Source organism: Lycorma delicatula, chromosome 13 (genome assembly GCF_047948215.1).
Source record: "Lycorma delicatula isolate Av1 chromosome 13, ASM4794821v1, whole genome shotgun sequence".
Classification (NCBI taxonomy): Eukaryota; Metazoa; Arthropoda; class Insecta; order Hemiptera; family Fulgoridae; genus Lycorma; species Lycorma delicatula.
In genome coordinates, this window is record NC_134467.1 from 52,423,790 (window position 1) to 52,446,811 (window position 23,022).

General features: G+C 35.3%; 1 protein-coding gene across 2 annotated transcripts in view; it reads right to left on the minus strand.

Moving 5' to 3' along the window:
- The window catches only part of LOC142333831 (uncharacterized), a 38,107-nt gene that overhangs the window by 12,853 nt on the left and 2,232 nt on the right, over nucleotides 1-23,022 (minus strand). For both annotated transcript variants that reach the window (XM_075381381.1, XM_075381379.1), the window contains exons 2-5: nucleotides 22,694-22,942; nucleotides 20,094-20,179; nucleotides 16,852-16,956; nucleotides 2,681-2,732 (exon numbers count right to left, since the gene is read on the minus strand). In XM_075381381.1, coding sequence (XP_075237496.1) covers nucleotides 2,681-2,732; nucleotides 16,852-16,956; nucleotides 20,094-20,179; nucleotides 22,694-22,942 — 492 coding nt within the window. The remainder of the gene's footprint in view (nucleotides 1-2,680; nucleotides 2,733-16,851; nucleotides 16,957-20,093; nucleotides 20,180-22,693; nucleotides 22,943-23,022) is intronic.

The following is a 23,022-nucleotide window of genomic DNA, read 5'->3' on the forward strand; positions in this document are numbered from 1 at the left end:
CTGTATCGATCAAATCATAATCGAATAAAAAACATTTTAAAATTTCATTGAACATGAATACCAAAATTAGAAACAACCGTTTGAGTATTTCAAATATCATACAAAATTGCAAAAAGCAATAACCCTTTGTAGATAAACAGGCAGTCATAGAACTTCAAAATTAAATGGTTTGGATATGAGTTCAGTATTAAATACAAATTTTAACTGTTCTAATATGGACCTTATCTCAAGCGAAATGAAAAATAAAATAGCACAAAGAATAATAGAAAATGAGAAAAAAATCAGCATTTTTCTGAATCAACTACAGTTACTGCAAAATCTGTTTTAGTAATTTAAGTTGTTTCCTTCTTTTGGGACTTGGTGGAACTTAATGCGACTACTGCATATGTTATTACAGATGAAATTCTGCTAAATTTTAACTTTTATGGGATGAATGAGAATTTTCTGAAAAAACATTTAACCGGTTTAAGTAATGTTAGGTAGACAAAATGGGAGTTGTAGCACAATTTTTAAAACTATTCCCAGATGTACTGATTTGGCACTGTTTAAACCATTGCTTGGAGCAGGCAGTTTCTGAAACGAGAAATGAGGTTCAGGGATTTAACCGTTTTCACTGTTTTATTGATAAACTGTATTCTGTACAGCAAGTCTACCAAAAATCAAAGGTAACTGAACATTTGTACTCCCTAACTGGAAGAAAAAATTTAACAAATTGAGGAAATATTCACAATCAGAAGGGTAGCATCAAGTCAAAGAAAAGTTAAAGTTGTCTGGGAAAACTAAATAAACATTTTAGTGAAGCCAAAGAGGACAGAGAAACTACAAAGAAAGAGTGAAATTTCAAGGTCTTGAAAACATGTTAAGTTCCATAGAATTTCTGGAAAATCTTCGAATGATGAACGATGCTCTTAATGAATTAACCGATTTATCATTACAGTTATAGAATACCCCTGACAGAGGCTCAAAATATGATCAAGCGCACCATCAAAGTGTTTGAATCTATCTGAAGAGTATCATAAAATCTGAAAGCAGCTGAAAACAAAAAGGTTTAGAAACATTCAATCACATGAATATAAGAAAATTGTAAAAATTGAAGGTAAAAAACTATTCAGGAGTCTTGTGGATAGTTTAAATAACAGGTTTGTGAAAATATGTTTACAGCATCCTATCTAAGTACCAGTTCCAACCAGAATAAAGATGAATTAAAGGCAAAAATAATCGATGATTCAAAGGTCTGTACAGAAATATTTGGACATCTGCCTCTGCTTTGGATATTCGCTTTGGTGATAAAGAATATCGACAGCCTTTGTGATTATTTCCATGTTTTGGATAAGAGATACATAAATGCTTTTAGAATATTATATAGAGAACAAAGAAATTCCAGATGACCTGATGCCTTTAATCAAGACTGTTCAAACTACTCCCATCACAACAGCAGAAAGTGAACGAGCTTATAGTACAACAAATGAGATCCACACTGACAAAAGAAATGTTACTCGTTTCAAAGTCAAGTGAACTTATTATTTTCATCGATAGCATTGAACCTCCTGTGTGTATGTTTAATCCAGTTCCATATATTTATTTGTTCCACATGTTATTTGCATACAAGAGTGGGTTTTGTTTGTGTGCGCAAATGTAAGCACTGATTTTCGATTTAATAGATCAAAATTGAAAATAATATGATATAGTTATTAAATGATGTAGATTACGATATCTGTTGTTAATTTTTTTTTTAATTTTTTAAGTAATTCGCTCAAACAGCTGAACCATTATGTGTGTATTATTTATTTTTTTACTCGCACGGCTCTATTAAATGTACTTCATAAATAAAAGTTTATAAAAGAAAATTTGTTTCTAAAAATATTGTCTTTATTATTAATAACCAATAAGGTTGTTGCACCTAATGTCTCGATGGGTTTTCAATAGAGTGTCTAGTTTACACAGATAAGAAGCGTACTTGATTCTCTACCAGTCTGAACCTAAATAAATGATTTTATTTTACCTTTACAAAAATCAATTTTTCCTTTAAGAACAGACTTATTATTCAATTTCCATTGAAACACTGTTTGTTAATATGAAAACTCATTTAGATACTGCAACAGGATACGGAGAACAATTTTTTTAAAGGCTAACCATTGCCAAAATATTACATGAGACAACCTGAAACTTGAAGATCAAGATAAGGGTCCATATTTAACGTATATAAAATGTACAGTGTACAAAAAATTCTTTCTCAAAGTTCTAGAGGCTGGAAATAGCAACACAAAAAGGTCACAATAATTAATTAGTTTCCACTATTTTCCTTGAGAAGTAAACGTTGTATTTGTTGTTTGAATAAGGTCTTTATAAACTAATCTAGAAAGAAACATCCTTTGGTTTGGCATGTATTGCTTTTTTTTTACGATGGTTTAATGAGAAATTATTGCTGATTAAATTCAGGTGCTTTCCTTTTTCTCATAGATACTTTCTTAACGAAAATTCATATTTCTTACTTCTTCAGTAGTAGGGAGACTACAGTATTAAATTGATACAAATCATTTTAAACTAGTCTGAACTGGGATTGCACAACCTCATGGATTGTAATACTGGTGTTCATTAGCCAAGTTGTTATTTTTTCCCCTCATAAAAACCTTTCCTACATGTAATATAAAAAATATAAGAAAAAAAACCAATAGCATACCATTTCTTAACATAAAGTGGACCAATTTAAAAGGACCACTCCACACCGCTCTCTGAAAAAAGATTAAAAAATCGATATTAGTATTTTTAAATAAATGTACATTCTACATACCAACAATAAATTTTTATTATTTGATGAAACGCAAGTTTGATATAGAATGTCCCATCATAACAAACTAAATTAAAAATATAGCCCAAAAACTTACATGCCATCATAATAAACTAAACAAAAAATATAGCCCAAAAACACAAAATTAACAAAATAAGCATATTACCGTTATGATGCAAATCTACAACAGTACAATTAGGTAATATTAAAATTGCACATTATTTTTAGCATAGCACAGGATGTCTACAGAAGCACAATTTTGGTTTTGCAGTCTGCGAAACTAAAATTAATGCTATCAAGACTTTTTAAGTTAACATTGGATATCAGTTATTTTAAGTTATGTAGGTTAAAATATTAACCCCTTAATGCTTCTTTATGTTAGCAGTATATCATATTCTTATGCCTTTCTTTTTTTCACCAAACATTTGTCATTTTGCTCATTTATTTTTTACATATTTTTGATCTTGCAATGAAATACGCCAAAAAACTAATTTCACAATACCTATTACAGATTAATACACTGTTTACTATTACCTACTTCATAGTACCTATTTATATACTTTTCTTATCTTGAAAATTAGAATCACTGTCAGCTAAATCATTTAAAAGTTCAATTATATCACTATAATTTATACATGATGAACACACGCCACAGTATAATTATGAATATCAGTTACAATATCTAATTGTCATATCAGTAATATTGTAAAACACTAGCAAGTAATTTAAATAACATGAAGGATGTTTACTCACATAAAAAATTACTTAGGTTACAGTAAGCAACTCTGTTATTTGTTATTTACATACGGTCACATCTACAGATGCAAATCATTAGAAGGAAAAATATGATTGAAAATTGCATGACAATAATAAAAAAATTATGAAAATGATAAAAGAAAACAATAAAAAAAATAAATAAAACTAACACGAATGCAACTTATAGAACAATCAAAATAATGATATCAAATGCTTGGTAACAGCTGTTCAGGATTTGAAACAAGACATATAGAATAGAGAACCGATAGATATACTACTTTCACTTCACCGTTACATTAGAGTAAAAATGGAATTAGACCCGCACACACTGCAGTAACTTGTCAAAAAAAAAACAGAATAAAATAGGTCAATACATGACGAACTATTTTGTCAGAGGCACTTTTCAGCAAAAAATAGTGGAAGACAAGTTACTTCATTAAGGGCAATTTTTATCAAAGTAGTTTTAATTATGAGTTACCTCATTAAAAACCAGTAAGGAGTATTCAAGAGAAAATGTTTTTAGGTCTGGAATTCTAAAACATATCAAAGAAACTCTAAAGATTATTAATCAATCCTCTGTCTAACGACAATAACTCACAGATTATTTATTGTTTCCTTCCTGCTTATTACAGAATTCATGAAATTGCATTACTGCAAATAGACAAAAACTTTTTGCCAAAGACAAAACGGCATCTATAATTTTTATACCCAAGTTTGAAGATGTATCAGTACATTGCATTTGACTGAAACATGCTAGTTTTTTGTCTTCAGAACAAGTTAAATTACTGTACGAACGGATATATTATATACGCTAATTGAAGAATTAAATCTTCAACTACACAAAATTGTTTCATTCATGCTACATTTTCTATCCATACACCGTGTGAATAAAGTCCAAACTAATATTAAAAAACCCTACTGACCAAATTAAGAGCCATGTATCCATCCGCATTAAGCGACAGTAATTCTTACCAAATACATTTCCATTTATGACATTATAATCTCATTTTAACTAATAATAACATGTTCAAGAGATTCAAGGGAACAGTAACGATCAAAAAATTTTAATTGTTGAAAATCTATGACATTAAAGATATTTCAGAATAAATTCTGACAGTGAACTATTTGAATTTGAACATATCAAGTTGGAATATATTTTTGAATATTACAGAATTCAGTTCAAACAAAATTTAATTCCTGTACAGAAAAATCAGGTTACTTTAAAAGCAACAGATAAATTTTTGGTCATCAAGTACCAAATGCAACAAGCTTTATTAAATTTATCCTTATTGTTAATACTTCAAATCTTTTTTACTTTATGTAAATAAATTTTGTAATCTGATCGGTACGAGTATACAAGAGGGGAAATGTAATCTGTGCTGGATTGTAACAGGAGAATACCCTACATTCATCTTTGTCAGAAAGTCATTTATGGTAATGGAAGTGTTGATCGAAGAACAGAGAATAGGTTGGCAATAAAATTTTGGTCATTAGAAAATTTTATGATTAAGGAAACATTGAGAATGATCCTTGCAGCTGTCAATCAATGAGGTACCAAAAAGTGGACGAATCGATTCAAAATGGTTGTAACATTACAAAACAAATTGCTTACCAGATAGGCATATCAAAAGGAATACGAGTAGGAGTAGGAGTAGCAGGTTATGGCAAAACAGGGCTAATATAAAATCTATTTATGGTGGGTGTTAACTCACAGAAAAGAACAGCAACAAAAGGAATGTTTTTTTCCTACGCGCCCAAGCATATAGTAACACATATAGTAAACAAATAAACATTTAAAAAAAGCTAAAACCTAAACAATGGTAGTATAGAAACAAAGGATAGATGGAAAACACCCATGATGCATATGAAAAGCAGAATAAAAGAACATTGAAATATAACATTAAAAACATATCTTAAAAGAACAAAACTATCATCTGGCAAACGCAAAATGGCATAAATAGACGAAAAAAGATATGAATAATTCAATTTTTTAATCCAGATGCATGGCCTTAAGAAATCGTAAGAGTATCGATATATGTTATGAGAAGGGAGACCCTACCCTCTTGTGCACAGGTGGATTGCACGAAAAATCTGGCCAAAACGTCTTCGTCGAGCTGTGTGGGGAAATACTTCGGTCGAAACTGTGAGAAAGAGCAAGGCAGTGGAGGGCGAGCCAAGTCTGAGAAGCAGTTCCTTGCGAAGTCGAGGATGGTGGAGTACAGCGGTGCGGTGGTTGGCTCTGTCCCGGAGGACTCCAGGGCGAAGCCTCACTTGAAGGGGTCTAGCTCAGGATCTGAAGGAATAGGATCGAGGGTATGCAGTCCGCATGGGCCAAAATATCCTCAAAAAAGGAGTCAAGGATTTCGGTCGAGTTTAGATAGCTGGTCGACTCGTACTTTCCTGAATGTTCTTTGATGGTTGCGGAACTGGCGTTGAAAAACGAAAACCTCCAGGGCGCAAACCGAGCCCTTGATTCGGTCGTTTCTCGACTGTCGGGCAAGATGGTCAGATGGTTGAAGTAGTTAACGACTTCAAACCGGAAACGGTGAGGGTCCTTGGCGAGATCCACACTTCTCTGAAACGGGTGGAGAAGGTAAAAAAAACCTTCGCTGCGGTAACAGCCGCGCCGGGGCCTAAGCGGGTTAGTCCCCCTCCGCCGGCTATCAAAATTAAGCGCGCCATTGTCAAGGTGGTCCCTGTGACGCCTGGTCTGGCGGCTTCGTCTGCGATGACGGAGCTGACCCTGAAGAAGGTCCTGGACCCGCAGAAGGAAAGGTTTCAGATTTCCCAGGTCACAAAAACAACGGACCATGGAATCGTCTTAAGAGGTTGTTAATGAGCAGCAGGCGAAGCGACTGCTGGAGGCCGACGTTCTTAGGAAGAACGGGCTGAAGGCTCAGTTGCTAGCCGAACGGAGGCCGCAAATATTGGTCTACGATTTGCCAAGGGCAACGAGGGTAGAGGAGCCCGAAATCCTCAGGGCTATACACAGCCAAAATCCTGTGTTGGATGTGGCTGTCGAGGACTTCCTCAAGGGGACCAGGGTGGTCCGGCAGTTGGGGCGGAAAGAGGCCCCGAAGAGCCACTAGATAATTGAGACCTTGCCAAAGATCCGGTAGGTCTTGGTGGCCGGTGCTCGGCTGTTCCTTGGGTGGACCTCCTGCAGGGTTGTCGACCATACAGAAGTAACCCCGTGCTTCAAATGTCAAGGCTTTGAGCACACCTCTCTCCGCTGTACAGCACAGTTGGAGACGTGTGGTCATTGAGCCCTTGCTAGGCACAGGGCAGTTAACTGCCCTAATAACACCTAGCCTGCAAAGTGCGCTCCCTGTACCTTGGTGAAAGGCTTTGATGCCGGATGCCGGGTCGGGGGCAAACAATGCAGATCGCATGACATTGCCCGGGCGAAGATCGTAAACAATACGGCGTATGGCGATGCCTGAATTGGGGGAAGTTTTCGAGGACGGTCGTCACCATATCGAACGCTTGCGCCTGGGACAGTTAAACCTGTATCATTCCCGGGCGGCCACCAATGACGCCATGAGGATTTTTGAGGAGTACAACCTCGAGGTCCTCTTGGTCCAGGAGCCGTACACGGTCGGGATTAGGGTGCTCAGCTTCCGCGGGTTGATGTTATTCATTCTCGTGGGGAACGGCCGCTCTCTGCGATCGTGGTCGGCCCAGTCTCGTTGGGCGACTTCTGGATGCCTGTTTTCTGATGAGCAATTCACCGTCGTGCCAGGAAGCTCTATTTGCTTAACGACGAGGCATTTGGGATGCGGTTTCGAGCCGGGCCAGAACCGGATCGGAACGGTGATCACAATGCACCGGAGCAAAATTTCGTCCAGTTGCCCATCTCCCGTCTGCGGAAAAGGCTTCAAAGCCTCGCGATGGAGGCATGGCAGCTTGAATGGCACACCACGACTAAGGGTAGATCCTTGTATAATTTTATACAGGATTTGGGGGGATGGTATGCCTCGAGTTCTTTCTTAAGGGCGTCGGGTGCCCAGGTGCTCACCAACCATGTGAATCTAAACCAATATCTGTTTCGGTTTCGCCTGGTGGCTGATAAGTTGTGTGTCTGAGGGGAGGTCCAGTCAAATGTACATATGATGTACGACTGCCCGGCCCTTGGGGGGGCCAGAGACCGTGCCACCCTGGAACTTAGAGGTCAGGGGGAAACCTGGCCGCTCACAAGTGGCGAGGCAGTGTGGCGAGAGCCGCACTGTCGGACCGTGTGGGAGTTCCTCGATGAGGTTGCTATGTTCAACCGTCATCGGTAAATTTAAGGGATTAAATGTAATTGCATTTAGACTCCTAAAGCTTTGCTGCTGGAAACCAATTTACCTTGGTAATAGGGCTGGCCATTAGCCAAATCAGCTCCAAGCGCTGTTAAATGGTGGACAGGTACTAGCTGGCATACAGCGACCGAGGCGTGGCAGCCAAGATTGCTGTCTTTTATTTTATAGACTTAATAGTTTTAAATTGTTACAAGGGGTGCGCCTCCCCGATCTAGTTTATGTTGACAAGTGAGCGATTGGGACACTTCAGCGGGTGCTGTATGGCGCCCTGCTTGATTCGCTCACGCACGTTAGGTAGCTCATTAGGAGCTGTTAGGATTTGGGTCGCTAAACCGTTACGAGGCACAGTAGCCGTTCTTGGCACGGAACATTTGGTCTATGCTCTAGGGCGACCGAATGGGGTGGTGGTGGGAGAAATGCCAGTTAACCAATTGCTTAACGAGGCAGAACCGCCGACTTTCACTTCCGAACTGGGGAAAAGTTACATCGACATCACCTTGGTGACGGGCGAACTGCTTAGGTGTACAAGTAGCTGGACTGTCTGGCCCGAGGCCAGTGTGAGTGATCATAGGCTTATAACCTATGAGATCGCTTACGTTGACGGTCCAAGAGCTCCAGATTCGGGTCGCTATAACCTAAGGGGCCTGGACCAGCACAGGCTGCGGCTGCGTTACAGGGGGTTGGAATGGCGCAGGGAGGAGGTGGAATTTATGGTTGAAAAATTCAGCCAGACCATCAAGACTGGCTGCGATAGGGTCCTACGGCGGCCTCGGCCAATGGTCGGACCCTTAGGTAGTGGCCAGTCCGCTGATCGGAGAGTGCCTGGAGCCGTCTGTTAAACGCAGGCGGAAACCCGGGAAAAACTGGTGGTCCTCTGACCTTAGCGTGCTGCGCGCAAGAGCTAGGTCCGCTAGAAGAAACCAGCGTCGCCCCCTAACGGAAATTATCGTTGATCACGTGCACGCTGAGGGTCTGCGGATCTACCGGCGCGCCCGTAATGAATACATTCATGCCAGCAAGCCAAACTCAAGTTTCGGCAAGACTCCAGCGCGAGTTGCAGCGCAATCCCTTCGCGAAGTCATGTTACCGGCCCCAAAGCCATTGCACGTGCTGTCCGGTATTCGATGCGGGTTAGGCGGTCGTGACCGCACTTTAACATCTGTGGCGACTTACCAGGTGTTCCTGGATACTCTGGAGGATGAAGCAGAAGTAGGCGTTAGGGCGGGTGAGACACCATTCCCTGGCGTACGGGCTGTGGAACACGTAGATATAGACCGAGTGGTTTCTCGAATGACACTGAAAAAGGCACCGGGGATTGACCAACTTGACCCGGATATTTTCTATCATCTGCTGCCTGTCATAAGAGAGCCGCTTGGCAGACTGTTGTCGGGGTGCCTAAACTGGGGTTGCTTTCCGACTTGGAAAGTGGCTTTGGAGAGGGTGCTCTTAAAATCAGGAAAGGATCCGAGTGAGGTCAGCAGTTATCAACCCATAAGCCTCTTGCCGGTAATCGGCAAACTGCTTGAAAGGCTCGTTGTGGAACGGCTCTGGAAAAGCATCGATATGAGCTCATTTCTAATTCGAGGCCAGTATGGCTTTATGAAAGGGGTTGGCAGTGAGGATTGCATCTTTAATGCTCTTGCCCAGGTGGAAAGCGCCAACTGTAAATATATTTTGGCAATTTTTATTAACATAGAGGCAGCATTTCCTTCCTTGTGTTGGGAGTTCTGTCCTCTATAAGTTGGAACTCCGCAATGTTCTCGTAGCCCTGCAGGCCGTAGTACGTGACTATTTGCCGGATCACACGGCCCTGTTTAAGGATGCGCACCTAGTTGTGGAAAAAAGTCAACAGGGGAAGCCCGCAAGGCTCCGTTCTCGGTCCCTTGCTGTGGAACCTGGTATTCGACGGATTTTTGGAACCGACATTCCCGGAAGGGGTCACGGCCCAGGCTTTCGCTGATGACTGTCTCATGTTAGTTCCTGGTAATTTACGACCGCAACTAGAAGACCGAGCGCAGGCGGCTTTGTCAACCGCAGAGGGCTGGATGGACATTCTAAATTTAAGGATTTCTGCGCCCAAGACGAAGTTTATGCTTCTCAAGGGTGGAGACAAATTATCATACAGTCGTAACCCCCGTATTAAGTGCAAAGGCTGTGTAATCAGTCGAGTTCGAGTTCATAAGCACCTAGGTGTTTGACAAGAAGTTGCTGTTTAGCAACCGCATTAGGCAAGTAGTTGCGGACGCCGTCTCTGTGATGCACAAGCTTAGGAGGATTGCTCGAAAGGATTACGGACTGTTGGGCCGTCATTTGTACATGGTGTACCAAGGCGTCTTCGAAAATATGACCTCTTACGCTACGTCCGTTTGGGCGCATAAGTTGGATAGAAATCGAACTTATTCAAAATTTAAGGAGCGCCCAGCACAGAGCCTTAATTGTATGCACCGGTGTTTTTAAAACCTCCTACGAGGCTACTACTGTATTGGGAAAGGCTCTCCCAATCGATTTAGTGGTGAAAGTTCAGGCGGCCATGTGGAAATTGCGAAGAGGCAGAGAGGTCGAGGTATTTGGGATGCGGTTTCGAGCCGGGCCAGACCGGAGAGGAATGGTGATCTCAATGCACCGGTTCTAAATTTTGAACAGTTGCCCATCTCCCCCTTCGGAGGAGGCTTTGGAGCCTCGCGATGGAAGCATGGTACGCCACGACTAAGGAAAGGCCCTTGTACAGATTTATACAGGATCTGGGGGGGGATGGTATGCCTCTCCTTCGTTTTTAAGGGCAACAGGAGCCCGAATGCTCTCCAACCATGTAAATTTAAAACAATATTTGTTTCAGTTCCGCCTGGCAGCTGATGAGCTCTGCGTCTGCGGGGAGGGGTCATCAAATGAGCATATGATGTTTGACTGCCCTGATCTTGGGGGGGGTCAGAGACTGGGCCATCCTGGAACTTAGAGGTCACGGGAAAAATTGGCCGCTCATAAACGGCGAGAGCCTCATTGTCGGACCGTGTGGGAGTTCCTCGATGAGGTTGCGTTGTTCAACCCGACAAAAAATAGATGATAATTAAAAAAGACATACCTAAGTCAAATTACACACTCAAACTGTCCACGTCATGATGCCAAAAAGCAAAACTTAAACCACTTCATTAAATTCTATAATAAAATTAAGAAAGCTAATCCTCATTGTTCATCTTAGTGTACAAAACATTTTGATGAATTCTTGATAATGATCAATTTTATTGTACGAAGTACATGCGCATAATTTACTAAAGGTATTTTTTATAAATAGAAATAGGAAAACAATAGCTATCTACTAATTAAAGACATATTTTACAAGTCTCAGAAATTTTATAAAATTAAAAACTAACTAAAATTTAAAGTTATAAACAGTAAGTTTTACTTTGTTGGCGGATGTGAGTACTAGATTGTGGATACTGGAGTTCTTTGACGGTTGGGTTTCAATTAACCAAACATCTCAGGAATGGTCAACCTGAGACTATCCAAGACTACACTTAATTTACATTCGTACATATCATCCTCTGAAGTAATACCTTATGGTGGTTCCAGCGACCAAAAAAAAAAAGAAAGGCTAAAGCAATAAAGAGAAGGAAAGTATTTAGATCGATCTAACAGATTTTGCATTTTGATAAATCGGATTTTACATTTTTCAGTCATGGAATCGATTAAAAAAGGTTCCAATTGATATTTTTAATGATTAAAGAATTACATTTTGCAATAAGATTTCCAAAAAGACACCAAGTATTTCTGAAAATATACTTAAAGGATTTTTAAAAAACAAAAAAAAACATTTAGATCAATCCGGGAGAACTCTAAGGCACAAAAGTATGTTTATATCAAAATCTACATCTTTTATCTAACACAATATTCAACACTTATGTGATCTATGGGTAGCTGCAATTATATCATTTACTAAAAAAAAACTTTTATAAAAGTGATAAAGATAAAAATGAAAATACAAAATTTGTATTCGTCATGAAATTTTAGCTTTATAGTTTGTTCTGTTTATTTTTATGTATATGAGTCAACGAATGTATATAAGCCCACCATGCTGGTCTAATGATAAACTCATCATAAATCACTTGTTTAACAGCAGATTTCTGAAGGTTCTCAGGTTCAAATCCTAGTAATAGTTGATTACTTTTACATGGATTTGAATACTAGACGATGGATACAAATATACTTTGATGATAGTTGCAATGCTTATTATAACAGTTTGCAATGTAAACATTACGAATAGTTTTTATTTATATAGCTTACAATTTCTTTTATTCCTTTATACAAAGAACTTTAATAGATTTTTTTTTATTCTATTTTACTTTTTACCGATTATTTTATTTAGCTTTAGATGTATAAGACTTATCTTTCGTTGTAAAAAATCTAAAACAAACTATACATTGTTACATTTAAAGAAGTGATATTAAAAGCACTAACAATAGTGTATGTGATATGTGTGTAACACTAAAAGAAAATAATTTACTTTACATTATTAGCTTCAAAAGTGATTGTTTTGTTTCGATTAATTATTTTATCAAACAACCTTTGAAAACATTATTGCCTGCCAAAATCATAATTTAAAAAAGACGTATTCACAAAACAGATTTTTTTAAGCAGCAGTATCAAAGAAAACAACATTAAAAGGTTTTACAGGGACTCTCACAAATAGAAAAAACTGCTTTACTAAGATCGGTATAAAAATCTGTTCAGATTCATTTGTTTACTTTGTTCTCTTGCTTAATGTAAGCATCTTCTTCTTTCTTCTTATTTGTTAATTAACCAGCTGATCTTAATTATTGTTAGAATTAATTATATGAATTTACTTTCTTTCAAGATGTATTAGCAACATCACTAAATTTCTATTGTTCTAGCTAGACATACGAGGGTAAGTAAATTATTATCCGCAATTTAGTTACAAATTTTATTGCAATACAAATAGGAAACTTACATGTACATCTTTTTTCAACATAGTCCCCTTACATTTCAACACGCTTGGTCCATCGTTGCACAAGCTTCCTGATGCCTTCATAAAAAAAGGTTTTCGCTTGAACTGCGAGCCAGGAATGCACCGCTTCTTTCACAGTTTCGTCCCAGGTAAATCAACAGCCACTTAATGCCTCTTTGAGTAAACCAAACAAGTGGTAGTCAGAAAGAGTAAGATCAAGACTACACGGAGGATGATCCAGTATATTCAGCTGAGTTTCTGGAGCGTTTCAGCAGTGTGGGCAGGAGTATGGATGTGCATTGTTATGTAACAACAGAACACCTTTTGATAGCAGTCCTCGGTATTTGCTTCAAATTGCAAGCTTAGCTTGGCAGTAAGCATCTGACTGTAATGCGCACTGTTTATTGTCTTGCCCCTTTCCTCATAATGTTACAGTGCTGGGCCTTGTGAGTCCCAAAAAACCGTAAGCATCAGTTTCCTGCACGGGTTGGGTTTTTTGCAGGGTGAATTTGGATGTTTCCATTCCATACTCTGCCGTTTACTCATCTCTGGTCATCTCAGCTTGTAATGATGGATCCATGTTCCGTCACCAGTGATGATTCTAAGAAGATGTCCCATTCATTACCATAGCGATCCAAATGTTTTTGGCTGATGTCCAAGCACATTTGTTTATGCGACTGCGTGAATTGTTTTGGGACCCATCTTGCACAGACTTTATGAAACCCGAGTCTGTTGTGGATGATTTTGTAGGCAGAACTGTGACTAATTTTCAGACAATGTGCCACTTCATCGATAGTTACTAGTCTGTCTAAGAAAACCACGTCACATGCATGCTCAATGTTTTCCTCATTTGTAGCGGTAAACAGTCATCTGTCTGCTTCGTCGTGTGTAATACTTGTGCGACCATTTTTTAATTTTTCAATCCGTTTGTAGACACTCCGTTGCAGCAACACACTGTTCTCGTACTGTACCGAAAATCTTCGATGAATTTCAGCCCCTGATACACTTTCCAACCACAAAAAACAGATCACTGAACGTTGCTCTTCTATGGTGCAAACAGAAAGCGGAGCAGCCACGGTTAACGGCAGGGCAGCAATAATGGAACTAACCTAGCAGTATCAACCTGCACAGACATAGCAATTAAACCACACATGCATCATCTACACAACATGATAGTACTACCAACATAAACAAAAATATAACTAAACTGCGGATAGTAATCGACTTACCCTCGTATTTAATATATATTTAAAATGTGAACTTAAGTAAAGACATAAATTATCATAACTCATTGCAATTTTTAATTAATAAAGTGTAAATTTTGAAAGTAAAAAATACAGTGATTACGATTAATTGGTTATCCAGCGTTATTTAATGTATACAGTTTACATAACCAACGAATTGCTCCGCGGCTGAAATTGTTGTACATTATTTTTGGTCCAAATCCATCAGTCATTGAAAAAAAAAGTAACAAAGGAAAACTACAAAAAAGAAAACAAGAAAAATAAAACAATAATTCATGTATAACGCAAAAGTAATTAAGGTAAATATAAAATGTTTCCTCAAAATTTAACAGAGATTATGTTCAGGCAAAATTAAGTACAATTTTTTTAATTTATTTACTCTATGAATTTTATACTTACAAGGGCACAGGAGTTAGCTTACATTGTTTATCGATACCCTTTTATAGGATGCTAGGAGGGGATCTCCCAATATACATCCAAAATTGCAGCTTCCAATTATTTCCCATTTCCAAGTAAGCTTTAGAGAGGTTCAAATAACTTATTTGTATAACTGTGGACATAGTAAACTAAGCACACAGTATTCCAGTCTTACAATCAAGAGGTATCTGTATAGTTTATTTTTACTTTCAGTTTTTCTTATACAAGAAAGATGGCTTTTTAATAATATTGATATTTTTTTTAAATCTGAAAAAGAACCGTGTGTTTCACGTTTCCTGATTATTTTTTTTTAATGAACAATCGCTGTCCTAAAAGTTTTTTTTGGACATATGAGAACAGGGATCATATGGAAATGAAAGATTGACAAATAAGCAACAAAATAATTTTGTTTTATAAAACATAAAAATATTAAATAAATTAATTTATTTTAATTTTCAGTCGCTCGTTATAATCTGAGGATAACTATAAAAAACAAAACATAAGTATTTTCAGATTGTAACAGAAAACTGAAAACTAAAATAAATTTATTTTTATTTATTTAATTTTTTTCAAGTTTTGTATAACAAATCTGTTAATCCTTCATTCCCCATGCAATACCCTATTTTCACATTTCATAAAGATTTTTAGATTAACAATTGTTATATTCAAATAAAATAAAAATTAGCTCTAGCTCTCACGAATATCAGGTAATACGAAATTAATATTAATTTAATGAATAACATGAATATTAATCAGCTAACATGAAAAATTATTATTACTATAAATAGTATTTTTTTTTTTTGTCTTCAGTTATTTGACTGGTTTGATGCAGCTCTCCAAGATTCCCTGTATAGCGCTAGTCGTTTCATTTCGGTATACCCCCTACATCTTACATCCCTAACAATTTGTTTTGCATACTCCCAATGGTGCCTGCCTTAAAAAAATAATAGTTGTAAGTTGATTACTGCAATCCATATTTACATAATAGGTTAACAGTATGAAATAATAGCAATGAAAACATAAAAAGTAAAGAAATTAACTAAAAAATATCCAGGTACATAAATACACTTAATTTATTATGCGCATTGAATCTAATGACTATTAAATATCAATTATTTAAACCGTTATGTCAATAAAACTACAATAATCTCATAGATGGATAGCACTTCTGCTGTTGTACATGATCAATCTGATTTTTTAAAAATATTTCACAGAAAACTTCATAAAAAATAAAACTGTACCCGACTGTGGGCAGAGTTAGACTGAATTGTAAATAAAATAAGCTTACTTGTAAAATAGTCTTTGCTGCAACCTTATTTTTTTTTAATTTTATTTTCACCATCATCCTTTTATCATATAATAACAATTACAATTTTTATGTATTCATAAATTCCTATACGAGGGTTGTTCGCAATGTTCTCGATTCGATATAGATATGACACGACCAAATAACATTTGTCAAGTATGATCTTTTAGATGATGTGCTATGATGTTTCAGACATGAATACACTACTTGATTGTGGCGATCAAGCAAAGCAAACAAAGTTTTAACATTTTCTAAAAATGGATAAAACTGAAGTTTGAGATGTTGTAAGTACTTTGTTTTAATAAGTTTAACCGAAAACATAAAACAATTAACATAAAACATTTATTTCCAATTTAAAATATATTTTCTCTTCTTTTTTAACATTAATAAAGCGGACTGTTGAATTTAAACATAGTACATCCATCATAAAGATTACATATCTATTCAAGATGATGAATTCTCAGGACACCCAAAAACTGTTACGACCAAAATCCATAATGCCATACTAAATTACTACTAACCGAGTAGTACATCACAAATATCTCAATAGTCCATGTCCACTTCATTTTGCACAATGTTTTGGGTACGAAAAAGCTTTCTGCTGTCTATGTCAATCCAAGAATTTTCCGAACAATCCTCGTATTAATTGTTCTGCAACAGTAAATACATTTTTAGAATCCCATTTTTCCGTGCCCGAACACACTTAAAAATTTTATAGGATATGGAAAAAGATTTAGACAAACTATACATTATCATATCTTAATATTAGCCAGTTAATGGTTTGTTGTAATTTAAACTCAAAAGTTATCATCAATTTATATTTGCTCAAAAACTGAAACTTTTTCCTTTCTAGATCAGTAAAAAAATAGAAATGAAAAGTGGAATTTCCTTCATATACTTCATGCATACAAGATGAATGATTTATCTGTAGAATTTTTTTACCGGTGTAATAATACTCAACTCGGTATCAAGTTATACAGCAATAAGGTGGCAATGAATAAAAAAATAAGTCATCAATGAAATAACTACATACAAAACACAAATAATTTGAAAATACTTTTATATTTAATAAAACATACCAGAAATGCTGAATAATTTTGCGGTGGTATCGGCACATTAATTAGTTCATGTCCATAATGAGTCAATAATCTTACACAATGAACGTAACATTCTGATTTATTTTGCTACAAAACAAAACAATTTTTATTATTATAATTATATCACTACAATACATTATAAAACAAGGCAAGGTTATTTTTTGTTCTACTTTAAAAAATGAAATAGATTAAAAACCCAATTTTTAACTCTTATTTCACAGAAATTGAATAATACAGGTGTACAAAAAAATAATATTGGGGGTTTTAAAGTTATTTAATATCTATTAATGACTTACAGAAATAAATCACAAATAAAATGAAATGAGTAACTTACATTTCCCTACTTCAATGAGAACATCTTCTGCAATGCATTACACATCCAACTGATAGAATTCATCCTACACTTTAAACGGCATATCTACATTAATGGAAGCAACAGCAGCTTCTAATCTGGTATAAATCAGTAGGTAGCAAGTACACAAAATCCTTTATAAAACCCCAAATGACAAAATCACAAGAGGGTCATATCAGATGACCTTGGAAGCCACTGTAAACAAGTTCTACCATCAACTCCTTGCTGACTGATCCAGCGATCGGGGAAAGCATCTTTCGACCAATGCCTTACAGAGGTATGCCGTGCAGTCTCACCAACTAGTTACCAAATAAAACTCTGGTTCATCTTATAATCAAGGAAAAAACCATATACAGAACATATCCAAATGATCAACTCCTCTTATGCTTGCTTCAGCGGGAAAAAAACAGTCCGTAAACTTGCAATCAGGATATCACAGTGAAAACATTTAATTTTGGGGAGTCCCTTTCACACTGTAAGATTTCATGGCGATTTTCTGACCTCCAAATATGGACATTATGCATGTTAAATGTTTCCATTACGATGAAATAATGTTGACTCATAACTAAACACAATGAGATTGAGAAAGTCATCTTCACGTTGCAACATTTTGATCACGAAATCGGTACACACAGCGTAGTTGGTAGGCTTCAAAGCCTGTAAAAGCTGTAAACAGTAGGAACACAACGATAAATTTTCCTTAAAACACTCCACACTGCCATCACCATCACTGCTAGTTAGTTCAAACCGGTTTTCCTAACACATTTTTAAGGACTACGCCTCAAACTCCCTGACATGATCAACATTTTCTTCAGACACCTTCGGTCATCTTGTACTCTGCCCTTTACACAAGACGTCCAGTCATTTCAAACCAATTATATCTTCAACGAATGTTACTGTCACTCGGAGGATCACAATTAAACTTTCTACTGAACACGCAACAAACTGTAACTACAGATTTACATTTAGCAAACCACAAAACACAGAAGGCGTTCTGTCCAGGAATTGCCATCTTTGCTAGTGGTGCTGTTAAGCAGAAAGATAAGGAATCAAACTACAACTGTGCGTACAACTAAAGCTGTCCTTTATGTTCCTTGATTTTAGCCTTAAATTAACAATGTACATTTCATCCAAGAGATATTATAACAAATTAAAACCCTGATACTCTATTTTATACACCCAGAATACTTAGAATCAAATCTGCTTAATAGTCAATTTCCTGCAAAACAAGTAATAAATTTCAATTTATGTTAATTTTGTGATTTGTTTACTGCCATTTCTCCAAAAACATTCCTTCTGAGGGTTGCCTGACAACATGTATTTGTCTGTTCCTAAGACCATTACCGATATTAAATAAATAAATAACCAGTCGCATATAAGAAAAATCTAATTTACAATAAGTTATAGAAATGATGGATACAGCCTACTTGACCCTACTCACGGCATGTATCTGCTATTCATCATAAATATTATTTAAGAACTCATCTACTATAATTTAGTTATATAAGACAACTTAGGTATAAACTTCTTCCATTAGACAACTCGGCTGCATTGTACTGATCCAGGCCATCATTTAATTTCATGATAATTCACTAATAAGTGTTCATATACCATTATAACCGTGAGAATAAAATTAAAATGCAATGAACAAGTCTAACTTCACATAAGAGCTGAAGTTTCCCCTTGTTATCAATGAAAATTAAACACACCGACCTTATAAGGAACTCCCACACGGTGTAGCAGTGCAGTTCATATTATAATGAGAGGCCGGTTTTCCTTATGACTTTGAAGTTCCTCCATCTTATGGGCTCTTATGCACCCTCCATATAAAGCAGGGCGGTTTTGTTTATCTGGCTGCACCGTTTCTTTACCATAAGTTCACTGTCTGATAAATCTCTTAATCTTATAAGGGTTATCGCAAATGTAATGGACTGGACATGTGCACATAAAAACGAATTCAGAACTACTTGCAGCAACCAGCTAATCACTGCAAATAATTCTGTAGCTAAAGCCTGCCAGACCTTTGGTGAGTTACATGTGAAAGAGATTATATTGAAGGACTGTAAACTTGTTTTGGTGTACAATTTTCTTTGAATCCTGCTGAACTATACATTATTTTTAGGACCCCCTTGTATTTGAAACCTTTACAAATATTGAGGAAAATTTTTTTTTAATTGGATAAAACAAGTCTTATATAGGCATTAGAATCTTACCATCCCTACAAGTCTGGGACAAAAACACACATGAATTATCCTTATAAAAGAAGAGTTCCACTTGCTATAACATACTTCCAAATCAAATGTCCGCACCCTCTTTTTTAGGGCAATTTACAGATATTTGGAGTGACAGTATTATCAGCCTCGCCTTCTCTAGGCAGTATTTCGTTGGACCTGAATTGCTTGCTCGCTTCCACTTCCTTTTTTCTACATAATAGCCTGGATTTTCAAAATCAAATTAAATGGGAAAACCTTCCCCGGAACAGTAGTAATTTAAAAAGTATACATTTTAAATTCATCATCACATACAATTAAAAAAATGTAAAATTCAAATTCCATGAAAAAATTCTACAATATAATGCTTAGGCAAGCATTTACGGACTGACTACATTTACGGTAAGGGAATCTTTATAACAATATAATCACACATAACCTTATTTTAATCGTGTTTTAAAAATTTTTAATCTATAACTGCATTATTTAGCAAAGTTACTTAATGGTTACATTAAATTCTCTACCTTTTGTTCTTTAATATGCAAATAATCAACAGCTCACGCCATTTTAGGTTAATGTTTTTGACCGTGTATTTAAGATTGACTTACAAGTATTACTTGAACTTAATCAGTAATCATATTACTTACATACATTTTACTTACAATTATAAGGTAATTAATTTGAAATAATACTTCATCCAAACGACTAATTTTAATACGTTCATCAAACTTTATACTTTTCTTCTGGGCTGTAAATAAAAATGTATACATTTAATATGAAAACAACAAAACAAAAAAAAATTCATGCCTATGTTTTTTGTCATGAGACTTTTATTTAAGTAATATCTTATTACATCACTCAGAGAACTGCTTCCACCTATAAAGAGTAGTTTAAAAGTTTTTGAATTTCCTTATACTTCTCTCTAGCTAAAAATTTATTCTCTCCTCTGGTGCTAAAGCAGAAAAATTACCACCACCCACACCATATTTGTTTATTTTTTTATATAAAAAATAAATAGTACTAAATATTGTGAATGATTTTCTTATACTCAAAAAATGCAAATAATAACATAATCTAAACTACGTCTCCTTTTACTTTCATGGGAAGACAGCCAAGCAATTTATGTAACTTGGTTGATTACTACTACACACTTTACGACTGCAAGGAGAGTGAAGTTATTCCTTTTACGAACCTGGAGGAGAAAATTATTTTGTTATATTAGATATTTTGGATAATAATAATCAAAACGTGAAAGATAAACACAAAGCAGACATTTTTTAAGTCAAGAGTAGAATAGATATGACAACAAAAGTTTATCTCATATGACTCAATTTACACCAGGGATCTGCTCATTTAAACCGCATACGTTAAATTCTCTTAATGGATATACTGATGGGACATGAAAACAACACCACACACAAGGCAGTTATGTTATCGAGTAGTGTGAATCACCACATAAAAAATATTGAGAAAAACTGGAAGGAGAAAAGTTCTCAAAGAGACAGATATGAAAAATAAAATAAAATACAAAAAATAAAGTTTTCCTTAGTTTTTATTAAGGAAATAATAAATAAAAAGTATTAAATAATAAGAATGGAGGAACAAAAGCATGTAGAATACAAACTAGAGAAGGCAGAGCACTATCCTATACAATATGAATGTACGAGGCAAGATGAAAAACAATCTGGCAATGCAATTGTCACATCCTTGAGCAAGAAAAAGTAACAGCTTCTGATAAAAAAGAAAATAATTTTATATTTTTGCGCCGATTCATAAATACAATACAAATTCTTGATCTTTTTTCAAAAAATATTTTTAAAATGCTACAGGTTTTTTGAAAACAATAGTACACTACAAGAAATTTTTTTTCAAATGATCCAAACAGTTATTTAATATTACAGAAAGTATTTATTTTTATTACAGAAAGCATTAATCTTTATATAAATACTTCATGTAATACGTAATTAATTCTGTATATTAATGAACTGTCATAATTGTTTTGTTTTTTTTTCTAGAGCATCAGATGCCACAGTTCAGATGGCCTCCTGGTGACATTGCCTTGAAAACACGGCTGTTTCCTTAAACTGATTAAACCACTGAAGCAATGTTTTATTCATAGGACTAGTACCGCTATATCAGGTTGATAATTATGCTGAACTGTGATAACAAATCTTGTTTCAATAAACCAAATCACACACTAAAATTTCTGTTGCGATGCTGTCATGATTGAGCAAAACCAAATCACACACTAAAATTTCTGTTGCGATGCTGTCATGATTGAGCAAGACTGCTGACTGATTGAAATGAATATTTGTAATGAAAAACTTAATATAATGAACATTTATATTAATTTGGTTTTCAAACGAGCATTCGGTTTGAAAACCAAATTGCTTGTAAAAGATTTCATTATTTCATTACAATTTTTTGGAATAAAGTTCTTTATAAAAACCCCATTTAAAAGACAAACTCGGTCACATTTCAGTAATCAAGGTGAAAGTTCCTTCCTCCTATATTAAATGAATACACATTATTCATTTTTCTCAACTCGATCCAGACACTTAAAATATTAAGCTATTAAATAAGAATTTCTAAAAAAATTTAGGTTGGCAATAAAATTTATAAAATTTGATATTCATAAATTTAAATGATGAAAATGCAGAAACTTGACACCCACGTTTCTAATTTATGTAGTTCTGAAGATAAAATTGTATATCAGATCTGAAATTTAAGGGATACTAAGTTAATAGATTGGTATATCCTGTGTAAAAATTTGAGCAGAACTGACACAGTAGTTCTCTAATGGCAAGCAATCAGTCAAGCTACATGATGGATCAAAAAATTTTCTTTTTCATTCTCACAACAAAAACATACTTTAGAAAATTAGTAAAAAGAAAAAGATTCCACATTACCAAATGTAGAATAAAGTATGTAAATTTTGATGCGATTTGTTTTGAAATCAATGGCTAGTATTTTTTAAAAGAATTCAAATTCGAGTACACAAAGTTTCTGTGCCAACAGTAATAAGGATCTTGATTATCTTTATCACTAAATATCATGAAAAAGTAATGTAATATATAACACCATAATGTCTCTTCTACACCATAACATTAATATTTAATAAGATTGAACAATGCTATGCTAAATTGATATAAAAACAACACCAAAAAATTTAATACACAGTAAGACAGTGACTTTCGTAAAACAGAATTTCGTAAGATAGAATAAAAACAATTAACATTTATCAAAATAAAATACTACTTACATGATTTAATATAACTGTAATGATCTTTATAAAAATAATTTAACAAATAATCCATACAAATAAGCAAAATAATTAAAAAACTAATTAATTTTAGTATATGATAAACAAAATAGCAATTTTTGATCGTATACTTCATGAAATCATTACTGGTATCAAATACACAGCTGAAAAATATTGACAGATAAGTTAACATTCCATTTGGTGATGAAACAAACTTGATGGACTTTGTAGTGTCAGTAAAATGCATAACTGAAACAAAAAAAAAGCACTATATTATTCAATACAAATATAAACAAAACTTTCAACCGGGAAATACAGTCAAAATATCA